This window comes from Fulmarus glacialis, unplaced genomic scaffold (genome assembly GCF_000690835.1).
Source record: "Fulmarus glacialis isolate BGI_N327 unplaced genomic scaffold, ASM69083v1 scaffold24224, whole genome shotgun sequence".
Lineage (NCBI taxonomy): Eukaryota > Metazoa > Chordata > Aves > Procellariiformes > Procellariidae > Fulmarus > Fulmarus glacialis.
Window position 1 is genome coordinate 50,855 of NW_009206457.1, and position 21,198 is coordinate 72,052.

General features: G+C 35.5%; 1 protein-coding gene across 1 annotated transcript in view; it reads right to left on the reverse strand.

The window, feature by feature from the left end:
- The window catches only part of LOC104075314, a 46,585-nt gene extending 25,608 nt beyond the window's left edge, over positions 1-20,977 (reverse strand). Inside the window, exons 1-7 of the mRNA XM_009575762.1 lie at positions 20,675-20,977; positions 18,271-18,438; positions 16,459-16,571; positions 12,157-12,212; positions 11,439-11,573; positions 10,070-10,203; positions 8,690-8,854 (exon numbers count right to left, since the gene is read on the reverse strand). Of these exons, the coding sequence (XP_009574057.1) occupies positions 8,690-8,854; positions 10,070-10,203; positions 11,439-11,573; positions 12,157-12,212; positions 16,459-16,571; positions 18,271-18,438; positions 20,675-20,977 (1,074 nt within the window). The remainder of the gene's footprint in view (positions 1-8,689; positions 8,855-10,069; positions 10,204-11,438; positions 11,574-12,156; positions 12,213-16,458; positions 16,572-18,270; positions 18,439-20,674) is intronic.
- Positions 20,978-21,198: the final 221 nt, after the last annotated feature.

Below are 21,198 nucleotides of genomic sequence, written 5' to 3' on the forward strand. Positions count from 1 at the left end.
TACATAAAGGATTCCAGGTAATTTAAATACTTTGCTGTATGGGGAAATAAGTTTAAAAAAGCTCTCCAGAATGTCATAGTGAGCAGTATAGCAGGGGTAGCACATATCTAATTCACACGTCTAAAAAAACACCCCCAAAAGCAAATCACAATTTCAAAATTCAAAGTAACTGATACCCTTATGCCTGAGACAGAGAAAGTCCTAAATAAGAACAAAGAATGAAGATGAAAGTTGAGGAGGCAGAGCAACTGAATGACGGTTTAATAACTCTGTTGATGTTCCTGAAACATTACACTCAGAAAACAAGTGATACAGAAAAATCCATAGCATTTTTCAATTGGAGTGACCAAATTAATTGCCCTTAAGTTTTTAGGAGACTAGTGATATAATGCAACAGTAAACAGAGATGAAAAAAGACTTGTAAAAAACTTGTGTTTCTTCCTTGATCTGGTTCTTGTTAGAGGCATTGTGTCCAGTAAGACTACAGCTTGTATTTTTATTTTAGACTAAGTAGAAATACTTAGAGGTCTTAAACTCTATTTAAAAGTATGCAATACTCTTATGATTTCAAAATGGAGGAACTTTTGTTATTTTCGTCTTTGCTGACATTCCAGAAAAATGGTGTCAGAAAGGTCTGAACAACATCCTTGACTGAAATGCCAGAAGATTTTGTTTTTTGCATTCAGTTTTTTTTTGCCTGAGGTTAACTTTCTCTGTGATAACAAATTCTAATTTCACCTTCAATTATTATGGAAATTTTTAAAGTGAAAACTTAGAAGAATCCCAATTGATAAAATCATATCTCGTCTGGAAGACAATAATTTGATATTTCCATTCGCACTGTTTTTTCTTATTAGCAGTTGTTCTTACTAAAGAACTCCTTTTATTATTTGATTTTTATTTTTACTTGTAGGACTTTGCTCTATTTGGCAAGCTCTTTCTGAAATCTGAAAGTAGCTGTCTTCTCTTTTGAATAAAGGGGTTTGTCATAGTAACATGGCTATGTCTGGTTAAGTTCCCATTAACAGATGATCTACTTAACCTTAACCAGAAGCGAAAGAAATATCCATTCGTTCAAGATTTTATCCACAACCTGTACCTCTACCCCAGACATTATTAAAGTAGCCTTGCAAGTATGCAGACTGCTATCAAACACTGTGAAGACAGGTTTCTTGTGTTTATTCATCTGATTTATACTCCTTCTAGAGCAGTCCCGCTTGGTTGTCAAGGAAGGAAAACATGGTCAGGATCTAGTTTTTGTTACTGGCACAGTTCTTGGAAGGTGGAGAGTTTCTCTCATGCCCTAAAAGGATTAACACCAACACTGGGCACCAGGCTACAAATAATTTTAGATACAAGCCAAGGAGAGCTTAGTACTGATACCATAAGAAAGGAAAAATGCTAACGCTCAGTCGTAATTCCTCAGATCGAGCAGAACATCGTTGATTGTGGTACTACAGGGGAACAGTGACAAATAATGGACTGTCATAGGAAAGTACTGGGGCTGGATAACAGCACTCTAGTAATCGACAGTGGAATTAGCAAGACTTAGACCGCTCTCACTACATTTGCAAGAGCAGCAGTCAGTAGCAAGCGAGCACAGAGATACCAAATGATGTCCCAGTGACTTTTATCATCAGCTGCTGAATGGGTCCTTGTTGAGCTACCCTTCAGATCAGTCAGGCTATAGAAGATTTATGGACCTTGAATCTGAAAGGCATTAAGGGAGATGGCTAGGAGACAAGTGTTGCTTTGGTTTTGACACTCCTGGTTTCCTTTGTTGTTTAAAGATTTTATTTTTTTTTAAAAGGTGAAGGACCTGTTTTTGATACTAGTGAAAATCCTTGAACAACTAGATATAGCATTTTTTCCATGAGGCATAATCTTATGTTCTACCCTAGCAATTTCAGAGAACTGCTAAGTGCTTGGTCTTTTCTAGAATATTTGCTTTCTTTTTATTTTACATAAGATTCCTTTAAACTCTCTCTACTCTTTGAAAATAATTTATATAAATCTTGGACAGTTTTGTCTGGATTGACATAACCAATTGTTCCATGGCATAAATAACTGAAACCATGAGTAGTCCAAAATCTGAGAATTTAGGGCAACTAAAATGATACCAAATATTCCTTTTTTAAATAAATAACTCATTTATAATAACACACAAAATACGTCACACTAAGTACCAGGAAGGACTTGCAAGGTAATGAGAAGCAGCACTGAGTTTTATGCCTTTGACTGATAGCACTGGGATATTCAAAGGGAGGGTGTCTCTTCAGCGGATGCTCCTGATAACAAAATCTTAAGCTCGCATTCTGTGGGGGAATACACACCAAAAAGGAGCACTATAATGGGCAGAATAAATATATAAGTGGGCTAAGATCAGAACCTCTTATTTTTGATAACAAAGCCATTATTTGGTCTCCAAATCAAAACATAGCCACTCTGCGGTTTCTTTTGCTTTTGTGATTTGTGTGAAGCAATGTGCGCACCTTTGCGTAGAAGACAAAAAAGACAGCAGCCTGTCAATGTGCAGTTCAAATGTGTTCACGTTTCACTATCCATGTTTGGAGCATTCTTGTTAATTACTTTAAAATAAAGAATAGCATAACCAAACTTATTTATTGCATTAATAAACTTCAAAGAGCTTTGCCTCAACACGACATTTAAGAAGTATAAAGAATTTGAACAAATCAAAAAAAAAAAACTTTTAAATTGCTTTTCTTAATGCATAGGGATCTAAATCATTTCAGGAACAATCAGTTGCATAAACAGGCTGTGTGGTCAACACAGCATTAGAAGTCCTTCTGTGATTTCCTTTTGAAAAACTGTCCTGCACTAACCTATCTATATGAAGGTCCAATAACTTTATCTGAGCAGCAACATACTGAGGAATAAAACCAAACCCAAAAACTCAAGAAAACAAATTTATGGACTCTACAGGGACTACGCTCTCTTTCACCATCTTTGTTTACAGGAACAGCTCACCTACAAATTTATTCAAATGCTGAAGTGTGGAGAGCATCAGGACTACTTTCTAGTTTATAAAAAGGGTTATAGTTTAAGGTCGTATGATTTCAGGACATAAAAACATTTCAAAAGACAAATCTGATTTTGACAAAACATACTAAAAATATTTTATAGTCAGGTCATTTAAAGTGCCCCAACTGAATTTTGATGAACTTGCCACCTACAAAAAATCTGCTTTTAGGGAAAGCGCGATGTATCTGTTAAGAATTAATGTACGAATTAATGAACGTGTCTCTGACTAATGCCAAGCAAAGAGAAAACATGATTCTTTTTTTCAGAAGCTGACTCATCATATATTATTTTTAATGATACATTCCATAAATGACAGTTTTCAGATTTTATGCAGTTAAAAATCCTATTTACTTGAATACCTTTCCTATTTCTGTAACTTAAAAATTAGACAGACAAAGGACTACCCGGCAGTTTATGCCTTTTCCACTTGACTGTTCAAATGGAAGAAAAAGGCCATCAGACTTTCCCAGTTCCTTACCCCTAGGTACAAATGAAAGATCTAATCCATATACTTTCAGCACAAAGCTAAACATTTTGATGTAAACCCCAGAAAGAAGTCTCTTCCTAACACAATGGCTAATTAAAAACCTGTAAAAATAACCTTAACTATAAGAAACATTTCCATAAAAGGGGAAAAAAATCTCTTGTGAAGAGTTAACAATGTCTTTTTTATCATCAAACCTACATAATACAAATATTATTTACATGCCAATAATGGATGCCCTTAAGGAGAACAGATGAAGTGTGATGGGATTTTCTTTACTCACCTCAACATACAGACTGAATTCCATCTTCTCATTCAGCCCATATTCATCCTGGATTTGGTGCAACCACTCTCATTTTACAATCTAACACTGTATTAATTATTATTTTCATCCCATTCATAGCGAAAATCCCTAGTCATAAAGCAGAATCCCACTGTGCTTGGCACTAGATAAACATCAAATTAAAGCTCAGGTTTCTCCAGATAAAAATTCCGGGCTCCTTCACAGCAAGATAAAAGTACCATAAAAATTTTATTAGAGTAAGTCTTCCATGCTGTTATCAACAGGTAATCTGGCATTTGTATAATGGTCTTTGTTGATTTATAAAGTATTTAAGGAAAATAAGATACAAATTGGTAAAGTGTACAGCAGGAGATGAAGTGTTATTTAATTCTTTTTGCATGAAAAACCTACATTCAAACTGACTTGGTCTTGTTTGTCTTGCTTCTTCTAACATTGATTTTCCAGACTAGAAAGTATTTCTTCATTCTAGAAGCAACAGAAATAATTAGTTATGCATGTAAATTTTACAGACTGTCACACCTGCTGTCGCAACAGCTCATTAATAGCACTTACGCTGTTGGGAGACAAATGCAAATCTATTTAGCCAATTTCTACTTTCTAAAGCTGCTCCCAAACATTGCCTCCACACCTCTTGACAGATGTATGAAAAATATAGCTAAAGCAGAGGCCTGTTGTACCTCAACAAAAGACAAAGTACACTAAGCAAAAATTAATATTAGCTTGTTTTAAACCCAGACATAAGCATACTTAATAGACTGTAACTGCATACGCATTTTTGTGCCGAGTAAAAATAGTACTGCCTCTGCCAGTAATAAACCAGAAGCTTTAAGCTAACTGTGCCTTATGTTAACTGCATCAAGCCCCAGTCCTGGCCAGTTAGGCTTGTTACCAACTTGTTCTGAGAACTTCCTGTGTAAACTGGACTTTGGTAGCAGAGTTTCTTCATGGGACATAGGTTAAGCATGGGATAACAGTAAAGGCCTTGAAGATACGGCCACAGGTTGAAAGCAAAGGGTCCCAGAACCCATAACTCACTGATGGTCAGTTACTGGGCAGTGATAAAACACAACCCCCAAAGCTGGGCAAACATTACTTTTGCTTTAAGAAAAGAAACAGCAGTTAACTAAGGAAAATCAACAAAGAAACAAAACAAAAAAACCCCCAGCCAAGCTACAGGATAACGCACCTGCTGCAGCCTGGGAAAGTACTCATTAAGCTTTTGCAACACCTAGCACAGAGGCAGAAGCCAATTTTCTAGAAACAATATAAACACGGTACATTTATAAATGGGTAGGATCCCCAATGTGGTTGGGCGGGAAGAAGAGATGCAACATGTTCATTATCGTTTCAGCTTCCCTTGGTAGACAGGTTTTGAGTCTTATCTCCTCAACGTCAGTGACCAAGGCAATCAAGAACTGTGCTAAACATACCACATCAGCTCTGTGGTACTTCATACTCACAGACAAAGATTGTGAAGGATTAACTGACTATGGAGTGATAATGACTGATAATGGATATGAACTAAGAATTAACATAAAGTGTGTAGTTCAAGAATGCCAGTTTAGTAAAATTTTGTTTAGAAGTTTAAAATTGGCTTCTCTGTCTTCTAAACATTGCCATCACAGCAATCTTTAATTCTCTAATTGACACATATACACACATTCAGTAACAAAAAACCTTTTAGGAATTTTGTGGAGCAATGTAATGAAATAAAATCATGATTACTTTGGTTAATTTTTATATGTGGAATGTGGCACTGGCACACATAAAATGCATTTGCAAAACTATGTGAAATTTGTGGTGCCATCATTGTGATGACTGATGAACGCAGAAAAACCTTGCATGCACAATCCAACATGAGACACAGGGTCAAGTACTAAAAGTTAATCACTTCCAGCAATATCCTTCAGATGAAAGTAAAAAATAAACCAGAAACAAGGATCTCCTACTAAAAAGTAATAAAAGTAAAATATTGAGACAAATGTGTAGGACGTGGATGCTTAATATTAGTCTAAGCAAGAGGTTAAAATTCAGCTATCATGTTTTTACTGATGTTTCCAAAACAGCCAGCCACTAAATATTTTCTTCTATTTTACAGTATGTAATTTGCTTGAATGCATTCCATATAAGGTGAATGGTATTAGCTATTTCATGCATTCTATATAATGTGAAAAAGAACAAATGGAAGAATTAACTTGCCTCCTAAAATTTAGCGCATAGGAAGATATTACTAGAGATATTCTTACTTTTTCTAAGGTTAAATAAATAAACATGAAGAAACAAAAAATAACAGAAGAGAAAAGAGGATGTTTGGTTCTGTTAATGATTTAGTCATAAGAACCGAAAAGATTTTGAGTAGTCTTTAGATATTGTAATTCTTGAAAATGCCTATGAAGAAATTAACAGTATTAAGTTCAAATTTTATCATACAAAGATATTGAAAATTATTACTGTAACTGGTTAGCTTAAATTAATTTTTTTTCATTTCCTTACCTGAAATTGGAAAAGAAATTCAAATTGAGTAACCTATAATACATCTGTCTTTCATGCAGCCATTGTGGCACCGGTGTTATTTCCATTTCTCCTAATTTATGGCCTGCAGAAAACTAGGGAAAAAAATAAGAAAAAATACACAACTTCTTTTCAAAAAGAATTTGACAAGTGTTACTGAATCTTCATTATCAAAGGCAAAAGCATGAATACTGATGACCACAGTGGTGGCAAAATGTACCATTTATTTTGTCTAACAATGCAGGTTTTGTTTAATTTTGACAAACTTACAGTTACTACTTATTTTTATCATTTTAAATATTAAGATGTTTCTATCATTCAAAATATGTCATTATGGCACATACACACTATTCAGAAAAGTATTCAGGCAGATATCCGAGTCTGTCCTTAGTAAGGAAAGCCCCTCAGTACATTTTAAAATCCATTTATTTAGGTTTACTGAATACCTTTCTTATAGAAAAATGCTTTATCTCACAGAAAGTATGTAAGAAGGAGAAATCTGAATGTACTTATTTACTGCTAGCAAGTAAAACTATGGAATATCAATTTCTTCCCATCACCACATGATGCAACGCTGAATAAGAGGAAAAGAGAGTTAGACTTATGGAAAGATTTCCAATACAATGTGGGCAGATATATCCACCCAGAGGGCAGTCACCATAATACCTTCTGGCAGCAAGCTCTAAAAAAACTTTTCTTGAACCTCTGCCATATCTTTCAGTTAGGCAAAAAACATCTTAGAACCAAATCAACAACAGAGTAAGCAAACAGATTTTCATTCTCCAAAGAGAATGTTCACAGCTGTGTGAAACGATATAAAAATTACAAATTGTAAATTAACATAATTCCTTTTCAAATTATGGACTGGCATCTGACTGGCAAGAATACAGTAAAGTGGCAATGGGCAGATGTACTTTTGTAGAAATCTTCATTAGCTTTCATGGGAGTATAAGAGACAGAAGACTGGCTACTAAGCACTAATTAATTGTTTTCAATGAATCATTCTGTGGTTTAGCCAAAGCAAGTAGTAGATCTTTCACTACAGACGCTTTGGAACAAATCACGTTGTATTTAAATCAAGACTGTACTTCAAATTTATGTACTACAGCAAGCATTCTGAAGGCAAAAGAACAAGGTCACAGCCTTTTTTTCCCAGTAAGGTTCCCAACATTTATTTTTTTCTTCCAATCTGGTTTTATAAAAGCTTAGTACCTCCACTGGTAGCAAATACATCTCCATTTTAACAACAGTAATTGCAACAGTTCCTAAGCTATGTCTGTAATTTTCTGACATTCAAATCATGTATCTCATACATACAACAAAAAGTTTAACTTTAGCATCCAGCAACAATCCAATTATGTAAATTATGCAATTATCACTTCTTCCGTGCAAAATTAGTGTCATACTAGTTTTAAACTTCACTGATGCTAAAGAGAAAAAGGGCTTCAAAGTTGATTTGTCTTCAAAGACATTTAAGAACTGATGAAACATTATGCAATGTGGTCCTCATATTCTTAAAAGGTATTATTTTTAGTGCTTCTTTGAGCGCTTCTTCAGTACTCTATGCTCCGGGTGAGACAGATTAGCTTTCTAATCTGACTGAAAATTAACCTGGCAAGCAGATAAATACACATACAAGTATTTTCATTCATTTTCAGCTTAATTAGTGAGATGATCCAACACACTGGCCATGAAATCACCAGTGCCAACATAATGGAGAGGATGGCTTGGAGCCAGTCTCTCAGCAGCCTTACATAGGCTTAAATCAGTCGTGAGATCTCATTCTGATATAGAATAAACTTTGGTCTTTTATGTTTTTAAAAAGATAATGCTGTCAAGGCTAAACAAAGATAACCAATAAGTCACTAAGGGCTTACCTATTTACAACGCAAAAAGTAAAAGAACAGAAAAAGCAAAGATAAGTCATGAAATTTCCAATTTCAACACTACCAATTTCCATGCACAACTACGAGTGGAGGGTATGGCCTTGTCTGAGATCAGAACATGCAGGATGTGAGTGTATTCCCTGTTGTGCATTACTATGCCCAGAACTGCAGATAGTTAGTGGATTACAGGGTGCTAAGTTTTAAGTTACCCATCTTCTGATACACCTAATCTCAAACTATACCATAGTTCAAGATCTAAACACATGCCTGAGCAAAGGGATGAGCTACGTTCAGCTCAAACCCAGCCGAGGACTTGTCTTTAGGAGGGACCAGTAAGCTCTTAAGCAAAGAAGGTAACATAATTGCAATGGGAATGCAACATTATAATAAGTGAAAAGAAAAATGTTCTTTCTGTGGAAATCTCTGGGTTCGTGTTGTTCTGTGTGTTGTACAACATGCTACCTTAGACACAAATGAAGCTGTAATAGTCCAATATTCTTTGTTTTGCATAGCTGTATTCGTAGAGACAGCCTGTAAATCGTACGGGTTGTAGGGAGCTTTAAAGTTGTTCCTGTCTCGTTGAAGACAATATATATATTCCCCACTATCTTTTAGCAATAAAGGTCTCTGTCAAAAGAGGAAATTATTTCTATGTATATATACAATTTATTTTGCATGATTACAAGTTCTATATGCACATATTTTACTATGAGAAGAAAAACAGAGAAGTACCCAGACTTTTTGCTGATAACAAGCTTAGTAGCAACACTGAATTGACTAGAAAGTTATTCTATTATCATCAAATTTTTCTATTCTATTATTTCCATTCTAAAGAATTATTTTTCAGTTCCACCAGCAGCTTGTTAGATATTACTATTCCTTGTTAAGAAAACAGTCTCATATAACCCTATTAATGTTACAACTTTTTTATCCAAACTTGAACAAATTTTTTAGTAATTAATTTTATCCATCTATAAAAATAGTGGTAAGCACTGTTAAGATTAAAAAAACATCACAAAGGTCTTAAGTAGCAAACATCTATACAGTTAAAGATTGTAAATATCAGAGATACCTAGTTGTTTTGAAAATAAATCATTATAGCTGGAAGAAATTCTAGTTTTGTGGACAACTATGATGCTTCTTAAAAATTTTGCAGCCATATCCGAAATCAAAAGTCCCAAGGGACAAAATATAACATAGATTTTATTTTTATTATGCATCAAAAATATGTCACAACATTGTGCACACTGAAAGAAACGTGATTTTTTTTTTTTGCTGTCTGGGTTTTTTTTGTTCATGAAGAAGTGTGTATGTAAAATTATAATTAAACCAGGTATGTGTCTGTCTGTCATTTAAATGCACCAAACTAGTAAGAGAACACAGGCAGCGTCCCATTTGGCTACATCAAGAGCAGACTGCCCAATACCACTCACAACAAATACTGGCCTCATACTTGGCATGTTTGATCAGGACAGACGTGATCACAATTCTACTTAGTGCTAGAATAGCTCAACTACGGGGAGCACTGGCTAAGTGCTAAGTTTAAGTGATTGCTATGGACCCAGAGATGGAATAAATAATTCTAAGTACCACTATTCTCCTCCCAGAACAATTCTAGCTACCATCTCCTCTCAAAAGTCCGCTATGGCTCTGATCATTGCAAAGTGTAATTTGGTTTCCACTTCCTATTTTTAAGAATTAGAATTCAATCCTGGTAATTAGGTTTGTTGATTCTAAGAACAGGCAAAAGCTTTCAGGAAATAAGTATTTTACATTCATAACCAACATCATTTCTAGAATGTGTAATTGCACAGGATGTGGAGAAGGGAAAGTAAAAATCACCGTAAGTGTGAACTTCTGAAGTCTGGCTACATCAGCCTCTCTAGCTAACCATTCACATGATGGTAACTTTGTTTGCCAGCCAAGTTTGCCTCGAAGCCTCAAAATATGCATTATAACATCATCATCAATTGGTTCTGGTACATCGAGAAAAGAAAAAAAAAAATTTTTTTCCCTTAAACATAAAATCTTTAGATTCATTACGCAAGCCAGCCAGCCATTCATTCTTTAATTTCATTGTATAAGCCTTAACAAGTGTGGAGGATTGGTCCAATGTTATTCAGACTGAGTTGGAAGACACTGAAAACATGTCTTAGAAAGTCTTTCTCAAAAAAAATAAAAAGCCATCAGATATTCAAAATGTATTTTCCTGCAATTGAAGAACAGTTTTTCAATTTACTTCAAAGCAATTTCAATTTCCAGTGATTTTACACTGATCTTTGGTGTAATTTACACAGTAAAATTCAAAGTACTCAGTAGAAAAAATATAATTTACAGGCCAAAGACCTTCTCAGGCACTAAAAAGACTGAAAGGATAAGAAAAGCCTTCTGAAGGCAGAGCAAAATCTCAGCTAAACAAAAAGAATGTTGAAAATAGAAGAATAACAATAATACTTTTCTTTCTAATATTTAAAAGAAATTCCTTCTTACATGGAAACATACTACCCCTTTAGAAATCAGACCAGTCTAATCCTGTATAGAAGAACACTCCAGTTGAACAACAGATTCTATAACATTACGGAAAACAATTTGAGAAGTCCTGGAAAGCATTAAAAATAATTTTTTTCCCATGGTTTTTAATCCCTATTACAATGTGCATAGAAAAAAACTTTGCAAAAAAAGAAAAAAAAAATTAGAATCCACTTGTGGTATCACTCCCTCACAGTTTTCAGAATCAGAGACAGATATTTTCAATGGATAAATAATGATCAAAATCTATTTTTCCCCACACTAATCCTGGAAGATAAGTAGGAAAACATGACTACTCTTTACAAATATTCTAATTAAAAGAGAAATTACTGTAGCTTATATAAAATAGAAACAACATTAAAATAAGAATTCAAATGCTGTCTGAAAGTAAATTCTGCTCTGAGATCAGGTGTAAAATTAAACCATCAGAAAGTGAATACGGAGGATAATGTTCTTAGCCTTTGAAATAAGATTTGAAATGACAGCACTCTCATTTACAGCTGTATCATCTCTCCCCTACACATGTAGTCTTACTCTAAAGGCAGGAGAGGGATGAGGAAAGACAGTAGCAGTTAGTTGAGCATATTCTCCATTATTTCAGTGTAAATCTGAAGTAAACACATCGGCTGTACAGGCATAACTAATAGCATAGTCTCCCCCCCTGATGCTACGACTTGTGTACCTGTTCTATCATAAGAATGAACTTTGGTTCTCAAAGACTTTTTAGAAGATCTTTCAACTTTTGGTTGCTCACAAGTCTTTTTATGGCAACTCGGTTTCAAAACAGCTGTTTGCATTTCAGTCTCTCTAATATTATCTGCAACCGACAGATTAAAAAGGAAAATATTAGTCGTTTAAAGCAGATCACTATGCACAATATTTTTCTAATTTAAGTTAACCTTCCTACAAGTTTACATTGCTGCAACATCTGCTTCCCCAAATGCATTCTGGTGGTTTTAATATTTGTATAGAGAGAGACTTACACACACACAAGATGCTGTTTCTTTTTGTCGACAAGACGTTAAAACTTGTATTCAGATGATCAGTTGACATCAGTTTCTTCAGTATGGTTGGATAAGAAATGTAATACTTGTTTCCTGTGTATCCCATGAGGTAAAGAGGATAACATTGACTTTGACTTTTGTCATTTGTTTGGCCCTGTTTATTACTAGAAAACCTTTTCATCCATTCTGAGGGAAAGAAAGCCTGGACCCCGGGAAAGCAGCACTGCTCAGCAATAGCCAAAACATTGGTGCCTTATCAACACTGTTCTAGCCACAATATAAAGCACAGCACCGTATGGACTACTTCAAGCGAGACCCAGTACAACCTACAATTCAATGCCCTCTTCAACAAAGCATAGTTTCTCAATATTCATGTTTTATGTGCTGAAGACTTACAGCTAGTAGGCTGACAAACAGATTCTTCTCTTCCCTCCTTATGTATTCTTGAGATCCTAAAATTGAACAATATACTCTATTAGGAAAAAACCTGAAGATTCAGTCATACAGGCAAAATAGAACAATCAGGTAAAATACAACTTGTATAATGGTTTGCATTTATGATTAAGATACAGTTGTCCTATGGCACAGAATAAGAACTTTATTCATGATGAATAAAATATACAGTGAGGGTGGGGAAAGAAATAAAAACAAAATTACAGCCCTACCTCTTGTGCTTTGACATAATAGGCATTAGAAGCAGTATTACATAAAACTTGATCATTATTTTCACTAGCCTCAAAGGTAAGAGAGCTTCAAGATTAAACTAAGTTCAAGCTCTGGGAAATGCAACTATGAAAATAATACTTCAAAAAATCAATGGTATAATTTGTTCTCATTCTTAGTAATTCCAAGAGCATGGTATCTACTATGAAAGCAGAAAGAAGGTAATAAGTTGCATTTTCAAAATTAAATTCTTTCCTAGAGAAAGCATAAAAAATAAGAATACTGTAATACAGGATTTGTCGGGGGTTTTTTTCAAGTTCATTCTTAGATTTGTAGACTAATCTGAAAATCTCTTAAATAAGTTCAATATGCATGAAGAAGTAATTCAAGGTTAAGCCAGAGACCTCTGAAAAATACATGTACAATACTAGCCTGTATGAAAACATGAGGAAAATAACTGTCAGCAGTTAAAATACAAAGAAAAGGATACAGGAGAGTAAGCAACACCAGCTTCTTACACATCTTGCAGGTGGCTTAGCTCTCTGTATACACTGAAGTGTACACAGTTTAGATAAATTTTTAATCTGCTCCAACTAATCTCACTTGTCAGGACAAAATGAAAAATAAATACAAAACATAAAGGACATGATGATTTCGTGTACAACTTGCTTTCATTTAACCACTCACATCTTCAGTAACAACAAAAAATAAAGCAAAGGAACAATGGTGAAAAATTAATTAAGGTAACTACGCTTCAGCTAACTGTTGGTCTAACTCTGTTGTGAATATGCTGTAAAAAATTCAGGCTATATAATTCAGACTAAAAGGGTGAATTCATAATCTAGATTATATCAATCATATAATCATATAATCATATAATCATATAATCTAGATTATATCAAAGTGGCAATGGCATCAAAGAAGAATCACTTAGGGGAGCTGAAATTGTCTAAAACTCATGTGCCAGAACTTTTTGCTTTAGCAGCAGCCCCACACTATATATGCACAAGAGCTTCCCACGAGAGTATGGAAGATCAATGCACAAGTCTTGATGTTTCTCTTCCAGGACAGAATTCCATAATACAAACTGCTAAAAGGAAGGACAGAGTGAGCACTGTTCATACCAAGAATACATCTCAAAGAATTTACTCTATTCCATAACTTCTTTCTTCTCCTGGTACTTGTTCACCACAACTTCTTTCTTGTGGTACATGCACACTTAGCTGTGGGTAGCACTTCAAGAGCAGCCTTTTCTTTTGAAGACTGATTTCAGATCTTTGACAAAAAAAGCAGCTTTGCCTGATATAACAGAATCTTAGCTAGAAGTAACAGCTACCTTAGCATTCTCAGTATGGCTCTTCTAGAGATCTTGAACCGTGAAGCTGTCCATGAATGTTCCATGTGTTAGTTCAGGGACTAATCAGAAAGAACGGGAACGGCAGCCATTTTCCAGAAAGATGGGAGAAAGTGAGAGCGGATAACAGAGCAGTGATTATCTATTATTTAGATAGCCATATACAATTATTATCTAAACATCAATAATTATCTGGCAGAGACCACAGTCACTTCTTTGCACATATCTGAGACAAATCTATCACACAGCAGTAGATAGATGCAGAAGACAACATGGCCCAGAATAGACAAGTAAGTGCTCATCTCCTCATGAGACTGTCACGTTGAGAGACACCAATGTTCACTCAGATCTGGAATTCCTGGAGGAAGTGTAAATTGGCCAAACTTTGACATGATCCTATAAATTACATTCTTTGTACTGAAATAAAATTTGATTTTTGCATGTTTACCCTTCCATGGGTCAAGATTATGCAGCTGTCCTCTGCTAGGAAGAAACACTTAGGAACTTCCTTAGGAAGAAACACTTTTTTTCTTTTTTTAAACTAATCTCTTCTCTAGCTAGGACATAGTGCTGCACTGTGCTGGTCTGCTGTCATCTTACCTAGACCAGTAGATCAGTAGAATCTTCTTCAGTACTGGCCTTCGTTCACTATGAATTACATTTTCGGTGTGATAACATGCATTCAAATATGAAAATTTATTCCAAAAGATAAGCGGTGCAAACCAGTTCCCTGGCTGGAAAGAAGGATTATGGTGGTTAGCAATTATCTTGTACTTGAGTCTATGAATGGAGACTTGATCCTCCTTAATTCAAAAATATAGGGACATTCTTTATTTTCAGGACTAGGAACTAACAGTTATAGAATCCTTTCTTCAAAATCTCACAGTTAGAGCAGAGATGATTTCTTAAAGAAATGTGTCAGAAAAATCTAAAAAAGGAATGGAGAACTAGACTGTACTGAACTGGATGGTACAGCCAGTGCAGACAGTTCTGTGCTAAGAGGTGTTTTGCTTTCTGAAAAGAGAAGTGTGAAAGGCAAAAAGTGAAACCTCAGGTAGCAAATGGCAACCCCAAATAAGATTCCTCTGTTGACTGAAGAATGATAAAGTGCTGGCGAAGTCAAATCCAGTATGTGGAAGATGAGACAGAAATCTGTGTTAGCAGCCCCTGATATACTAATAGCAGCACTTATGTGCTTTTCTGAAGATAAATGTACAAAGCCAAAAATGTTATCTGGGCAAAATACACAAATACAAAATAAGTTGTACTGTGAGCACTGAAACTAATGAAGACCGGCAGTTTCCTAACCTGTGCTTTAATACTCCCTTATCACTCCCCAGAAATACTTCCATCTTTAATTTCCATGCTTGGATTCCTACTCTCACATCTCCTTTCTCTCACATCACCTACTAATTAAACTAGACAATTAGCAGCATGTATTGTGGCTGGTGATACAAGCCAGAATGCAAATCCTTACTGGTCAGATATTTTCTGATATCTGGGATGGAGACCATTCTGCCTGGCTCAGGACTGATGAAAGTTGAGGTTCCATTACACAAAAATTCATTTTTCACAAACTGAGAAGAAGTTCACATCCTCCAGATGTCTACATCTCTCATATAAGTTTAGATGCAAGAGATCAATTAGTTCAAAATCCATTGAGAAGAAACTGATAGACAAACTTGATTTTTTTAAAAAAGGAATTTAGGATAAAATACCCCACGTGTGGTTTTAATCCAATCTATAAAATTCAGGAATGGATGTTTGTCTGTAAGAAGGCATTCTTGTCTCTTCAGCCTCAGAAAAATATTTTCCTTCCTCATCACCTGTATGAAAGGGAAAAGAAACCAAAAGATGAACTGTGCCAGAAGACTGGGGATTACGAACCTGTAGAGCTTCCTGCCACAGATATCTATGGAGGATGACAGTGTGAGGAGGTTCAAAAAGGAAGAAGACAAACTTACGGTCAACAGGTTCATAAACAGATATATGGTAGAGCTGCAGCCCCAAACATTCATAATCCAATAATTATGGATGCTAGGGGAGTACAAGGGAAATGAACTGCAGAAGCCAGTCAAGCAGGCTTGCGTGGTCTCCCTAAGTAGCCTCTACTCCTGCTAATGTTAGAGACGGAATCTTGGATTTCACTGATCCCACTACAGAAATTTTTCTGAACCTTCAATTCTTGGCAACTATACATCACCCCTTCAACTTGTCATGCTACTTCAAAGGTTTTTGATAGAGTATTTGAAAGCAATATGAACACTCTTTTAGTTTCACTTCAAGACAATAAACATTAAACAATTAAATCAACTCAGTCATTGTACTCCATCATTAAATTTGAAAAATACTAATACTTGTCTTCTTTTATACAGATGAAAGCAACACAGTACATAGGAATATATTTGCATAGGTTAATATAATATATAATTCCCTATTGACTAGACTATTCCATTTGCAATGACTTCACTAGCACTTCTCCAGATTTTCAGTGACATAAACGAAATCAGACTCTATTGCAATGGGCGAAAATTATAAAGTTTATGATGGAACATCAATCCAGGCTTCACAGAACTCACAGGGAAGCAGTCAAATAATTCAGTAGAAGACATCCATCGCAGTTTCAAATTTTAAGTGGCAGAGAACAAAAAGTTATCATAAAGAAATATAATTACACATACACATTTCCAAAACACACATCTTCCTCTTTTATTGCTGCTTGGTGTTTCCTTTCTGAGCTTGCTCTGTAAACTGCTGTGCAAAGCATAGGGTACTTCCTCTCTCCTGAGGATGACTGGGAACAAAGGATAGAGAAATATATTAATTTCAATAACTATTGACTGAGTGGTCATATATTATAATCTAAAAAAATCAAAGGTGGCATTTATTTAACAGCTATGGAAAACATTTTCAAACCAACCGATGGCTTAACTCAGCTTTCATTACAGAAGTTTTCTGATTTAAGATATACAGCATTTCACACGCATGAAAATTTACTTATAAAAATAATCTTGACAAAGGACTTAAAAATAACGGTGCTCAGAGCACTAAAATTAATGTCTGGTATTTTCATATGGAGTATAAAATTGCTTTCTCCTATTTCCATCAGCCTAAGCCTAAATAGTTACAAACCTTCAGAAAAAGAAATTCTAAATTTAGAACAACAAATCATTGTTTTTCAGGACATTTGAGCCAAAGACTAACTAAATGAAAATACTTCCATTAATCATGTAAATTAGATTAATTTACATGGATTTATAGAGGGAGTAAGGGATTCACATATAGAAAATGTAGAGGTCTGATTTTGGTTATTCAAATTAGCATCATAAAATAGAACTTTGCTACCTTATATGAATGATGAGAATAAACAGTTTACGCTGAATAAGAAAAAGCTAAGATAATGTAAAACAGATTATAATGCCTCTGTCTTGTATTTGAGAGCTACAGTTTACTGCTATGAGAAGATATTTTAAATGACAAAGGCTAACTCCTACTGTAGCATATTTGGTAAGAGCAATTAAGTAATGTGAGGCTCTCCATTGTACTCTGCTTTGGAGAGACAGAAGGTGGCGGGTTATAACAAATTTAGGAGATTCCACCAACAGTGGCAGGACTGTAGTTGAGTTTTAAGCAAAAAACCTTTCTTCCAAATTCCCATATTTTAATTGTTACTTAGTATCAAATACTTCCTCCAGGAAAATGCCTCACAATAAATGGCAGCCTCTGAAGTTTTCCTTACACGGTTCCTAGGAGGAAGACTTTCACTCCCAGGACTGCATAGGCATTAAACATATAATCCACATGTATTCATATAACATCTTCCCAGGCAGAAGCCAGATTTAAAACAAACAAACAAAAAAATTGCTGTATGTAAAAATACTGTAAATCTAGGATTATCCTATGTATAACACGGTTGTCTATACAAAGGATGCCAACCTACACATTAGGTTAACATCACTTTTTTCAGTCTTACAAAACATCCCAATATCCCCAAAGCTGCACTGGCAAACAAAATCAGTTATGCAAAAACTACTTTAACACTGTTGCAAACTCCCGGAAAGTCTCTACAAGCCCCTATATTCTACTACAAATCTGTTTATATTTCGCTGTTGGACCACTCTTAAGACACCCCTAAGAGCTCAGCAACACTACACTTTCAAGAGTCACAGCTGCCCAGGCCCAGAGTTTGGCCCAGAAGCGCACATCCAACAGTGCTGCCTTTAATTTCCGAGTGCACACGCTAACCCTGCCTCCACGATTAGCAGCAACTGACCAGAATTTTTAAAGATCTAATTTTGGGCTTTGGGGCACCCAGATTTAGAAAGGATTCAGGAATGTACATGCTTTTATATTTAACTCTAGTTTAAGATTATATAATTGTAATAGTTAACTCTAAGTCAGACTTTTAGTATAACGGGACTATAGCTAGGAGGATATTAACTGCAATTAAAATATTAACACATAGTCTAGTTTAAAACCATGCACATTCTCACCAGTTCCCTGTTGTCCGTTTCACTGCTGTCAGCCGGTTCACACACAATAGACCTGCCTTTTGCCATAAGCAGTACCTCTGCCCTCTCTGGTTCAAACTGGAGACGAGATACTAATTTTTCTTTCAGTGTTTTGTTTCGCTCATCCATCTTGGGTAGGTATTCTTCATCCTAACAGTAAGAAAACATCTATTGAATTAGATTTGTAGCAATGACTCTCTCCCCACTTGCCCTCAGTGTGAACTTTATACTTGAGAAGATCTGCATGCCTTATTAGAAATCAGGTGGTGTTTGGATATTTGCTTCTGCAGTGTTGGAACTGAAAGTTCACACAGTTGACAAATTAAAACCAGCTAATTGTACACTAAGTGGCAAACTAAACATGTATTTGCTTTGAAAAATGAATAATGTAGAACTATAAAGGCAAATACATTTACTGCATTAATCATAATTTAGATAAAAGAATGTACATTTTTACAAGGACTTCTACAAGAAAAACAAAAGAATTTCTGAATTTTTTAAAAGTCATATACTATATACAGTATATATGGAAAGTTTAAAAGCATCTGAAAAGATGTTTTGAGGATTTTTTAAAATCCTGAATCCAGCCAAAAATAGTAATCTAAAAAATCCAGTTCAAAAAGACCATTGTACTTTCTAACCAGGAAAATATTAACACAAGTTTAAAAAGCATTCAAAACCAGGACAGAACAGAGGTCTTCATTCCTGACTTGCAAGTCTCACTCAGATATCATATTAGCTTAGTTTCCCACTTAGGTGCCCCTTTTCTGTTCCTTCACATGCTTCAGAATCACAGCATCATCAAAGCCCAGATATGATAATACATAACGTGGTAAAACTATGAAGTATTACAAATTCTAACTTGTGTCTCTATCTCCAGAAGCTGATTTGCAACAGTTAATTATGAACTGCAAATATGTATGTGTAAAATCGAATTTAGATCAAAATAGATTACTGCTGATCAACATCTGCAAAACTAGGGGTAGGATCTGGCTCAACATATGCTGGCTCACTGTATATAACCAGCTTGTGCTATATTCACCACTTGTAAATCTGCTCTGTGCTGACATTTGCTTAAAAGGGTCAACGAAAAGCCGTTTCCTCCTTCCACTGATTTGGTCTTCATTGATGGACCAGAGACAGATATGTAACAGGAGAAAGTAGTCTACAGGACACGCAGTTCCTTCATCACCTCTGTTTCATATGTTATTAGCTTACAACCTGTATCTCACAGAATTAAACACACTCATTTCCCACCAAAAAAATTACTGATGTCCCAATAGCTGATATCTAGAAAAAGATGTTTTATTTGGATTCCATTATAAATCTTATGAACTATTTAGGCCAAATACTTAAATTCAAGAAACACCACTGAAATTATGTTCCATATTGCATTTTCAGTGATATAAACAGAGTACACAAAAGAATAAAAGCTGCTTGAAGTGTTATTTGCTGTTGCACATTACACAAGAGAATGCGTATGACGTAGATAAAATAGAAAGAAGTAAAAATCTTGCCTCGCTTCATATTCGAACAGCAAGAAGCTTAATCATTGGCTACTGTGTCTTTTGTCTGGGGTTTTGAAACTCAGTGTAACAAGTCAATGCAGCAGGACTGCTCATTCCAGTGGGAGTTAAGGCAACTCAACAGAATAACAGAGTTTTATGAGGCTGCGAGCTTAGCTGATCCCTTGAGCTCAGTTTTTTTCTCCCATTTCTCTGGGATCCACAATTAGCCCTGTACATCAGGGCTCAGGTCACTCAGTTGATCTTAAAATTAGGAAATGGAAGGAAGGAGGACTTGTCTTACCCCAGTGGCTGAGATCTCTTCTGAAACCACACAATCTTGTTTACATCTAGCTGTATCCACAGTGGCAGCAGCTCTCTGTGCTCACTAGATTAAAGATGAACTGCAAGATGGTAAAGCATGAACATACCTTAAATTTCATCATGTGCTGAAGAGGTTTGCTGAATCCTGATCTAATATTAATGTGGAAGTTCAGTCTACTTCTGAACATCTGGTAACATTAGTTTTTTTGACAACATAAAAGCATCCTGTGGTGAGAAGTGGCACTTTCCCTCTTCTTTATTACTTTATAAACTAAGTTTCTAACAGTCTAAAACAGTTTCAGCAGGGAAGTGCTGTGAGAAATAGTCGTTGAGGCAGCTGCAAGCAAATGGTGACAGTAATCCCTTCACCCACTCCTACTAGATCCAGGACATCCCTTCGCACCCCAAGAATGCAAAGTGCTTCTGTTTCCTTACCGTTTCTTACCACTCAAGCAGTAGCTAATATTCCCATAACCAATACACTTTCAGACATCACTTGCATGTTCCTCAATCTATTTAGTGCAGAACAGGTGGTTCAAACCAATGCAACAACTAACTGTGCACCAGAACTGGTCAGGGCAGTCCACAGACAAAGTTAGCTCAACTGTGGAAGTGGTAAGCTCCAACCGAGTAGTAATAAACTCTTTACCCATAACAGCTAGATCCAAAAAGACTGCAATCATGCCTCGAGGTGGCATATATACTAATAATGCTATACTAGCAATAGCCATGCAGAAGTAATTAGTACCTCTAACAGCAGTATCTAACATCTTTTCTAAAAATCGACTGTTACAGGTCCGGATAGACCCACTTCCAGCTACACCCCCAAGCTCCTCCTGTAAAGTCTTGAGGTGTAACATCATTGGGGAAAACAGAGAGGATGGCTATGACCCACTCATTTCATTAACTTTTAGAGCACAGCAAGATAGCAGAGCTAAAAAGGAAGGAAAACTGAAGAAGACTGAAGACACCATTCATTTTTAACAGAAACAAAACCTAAAACTGCCTTTTTTTTTGGCAGAAGGATCAAAATTTATTAGTCAAAGTATAAAAAATAATCAATAATGTATTAAGGACTTAG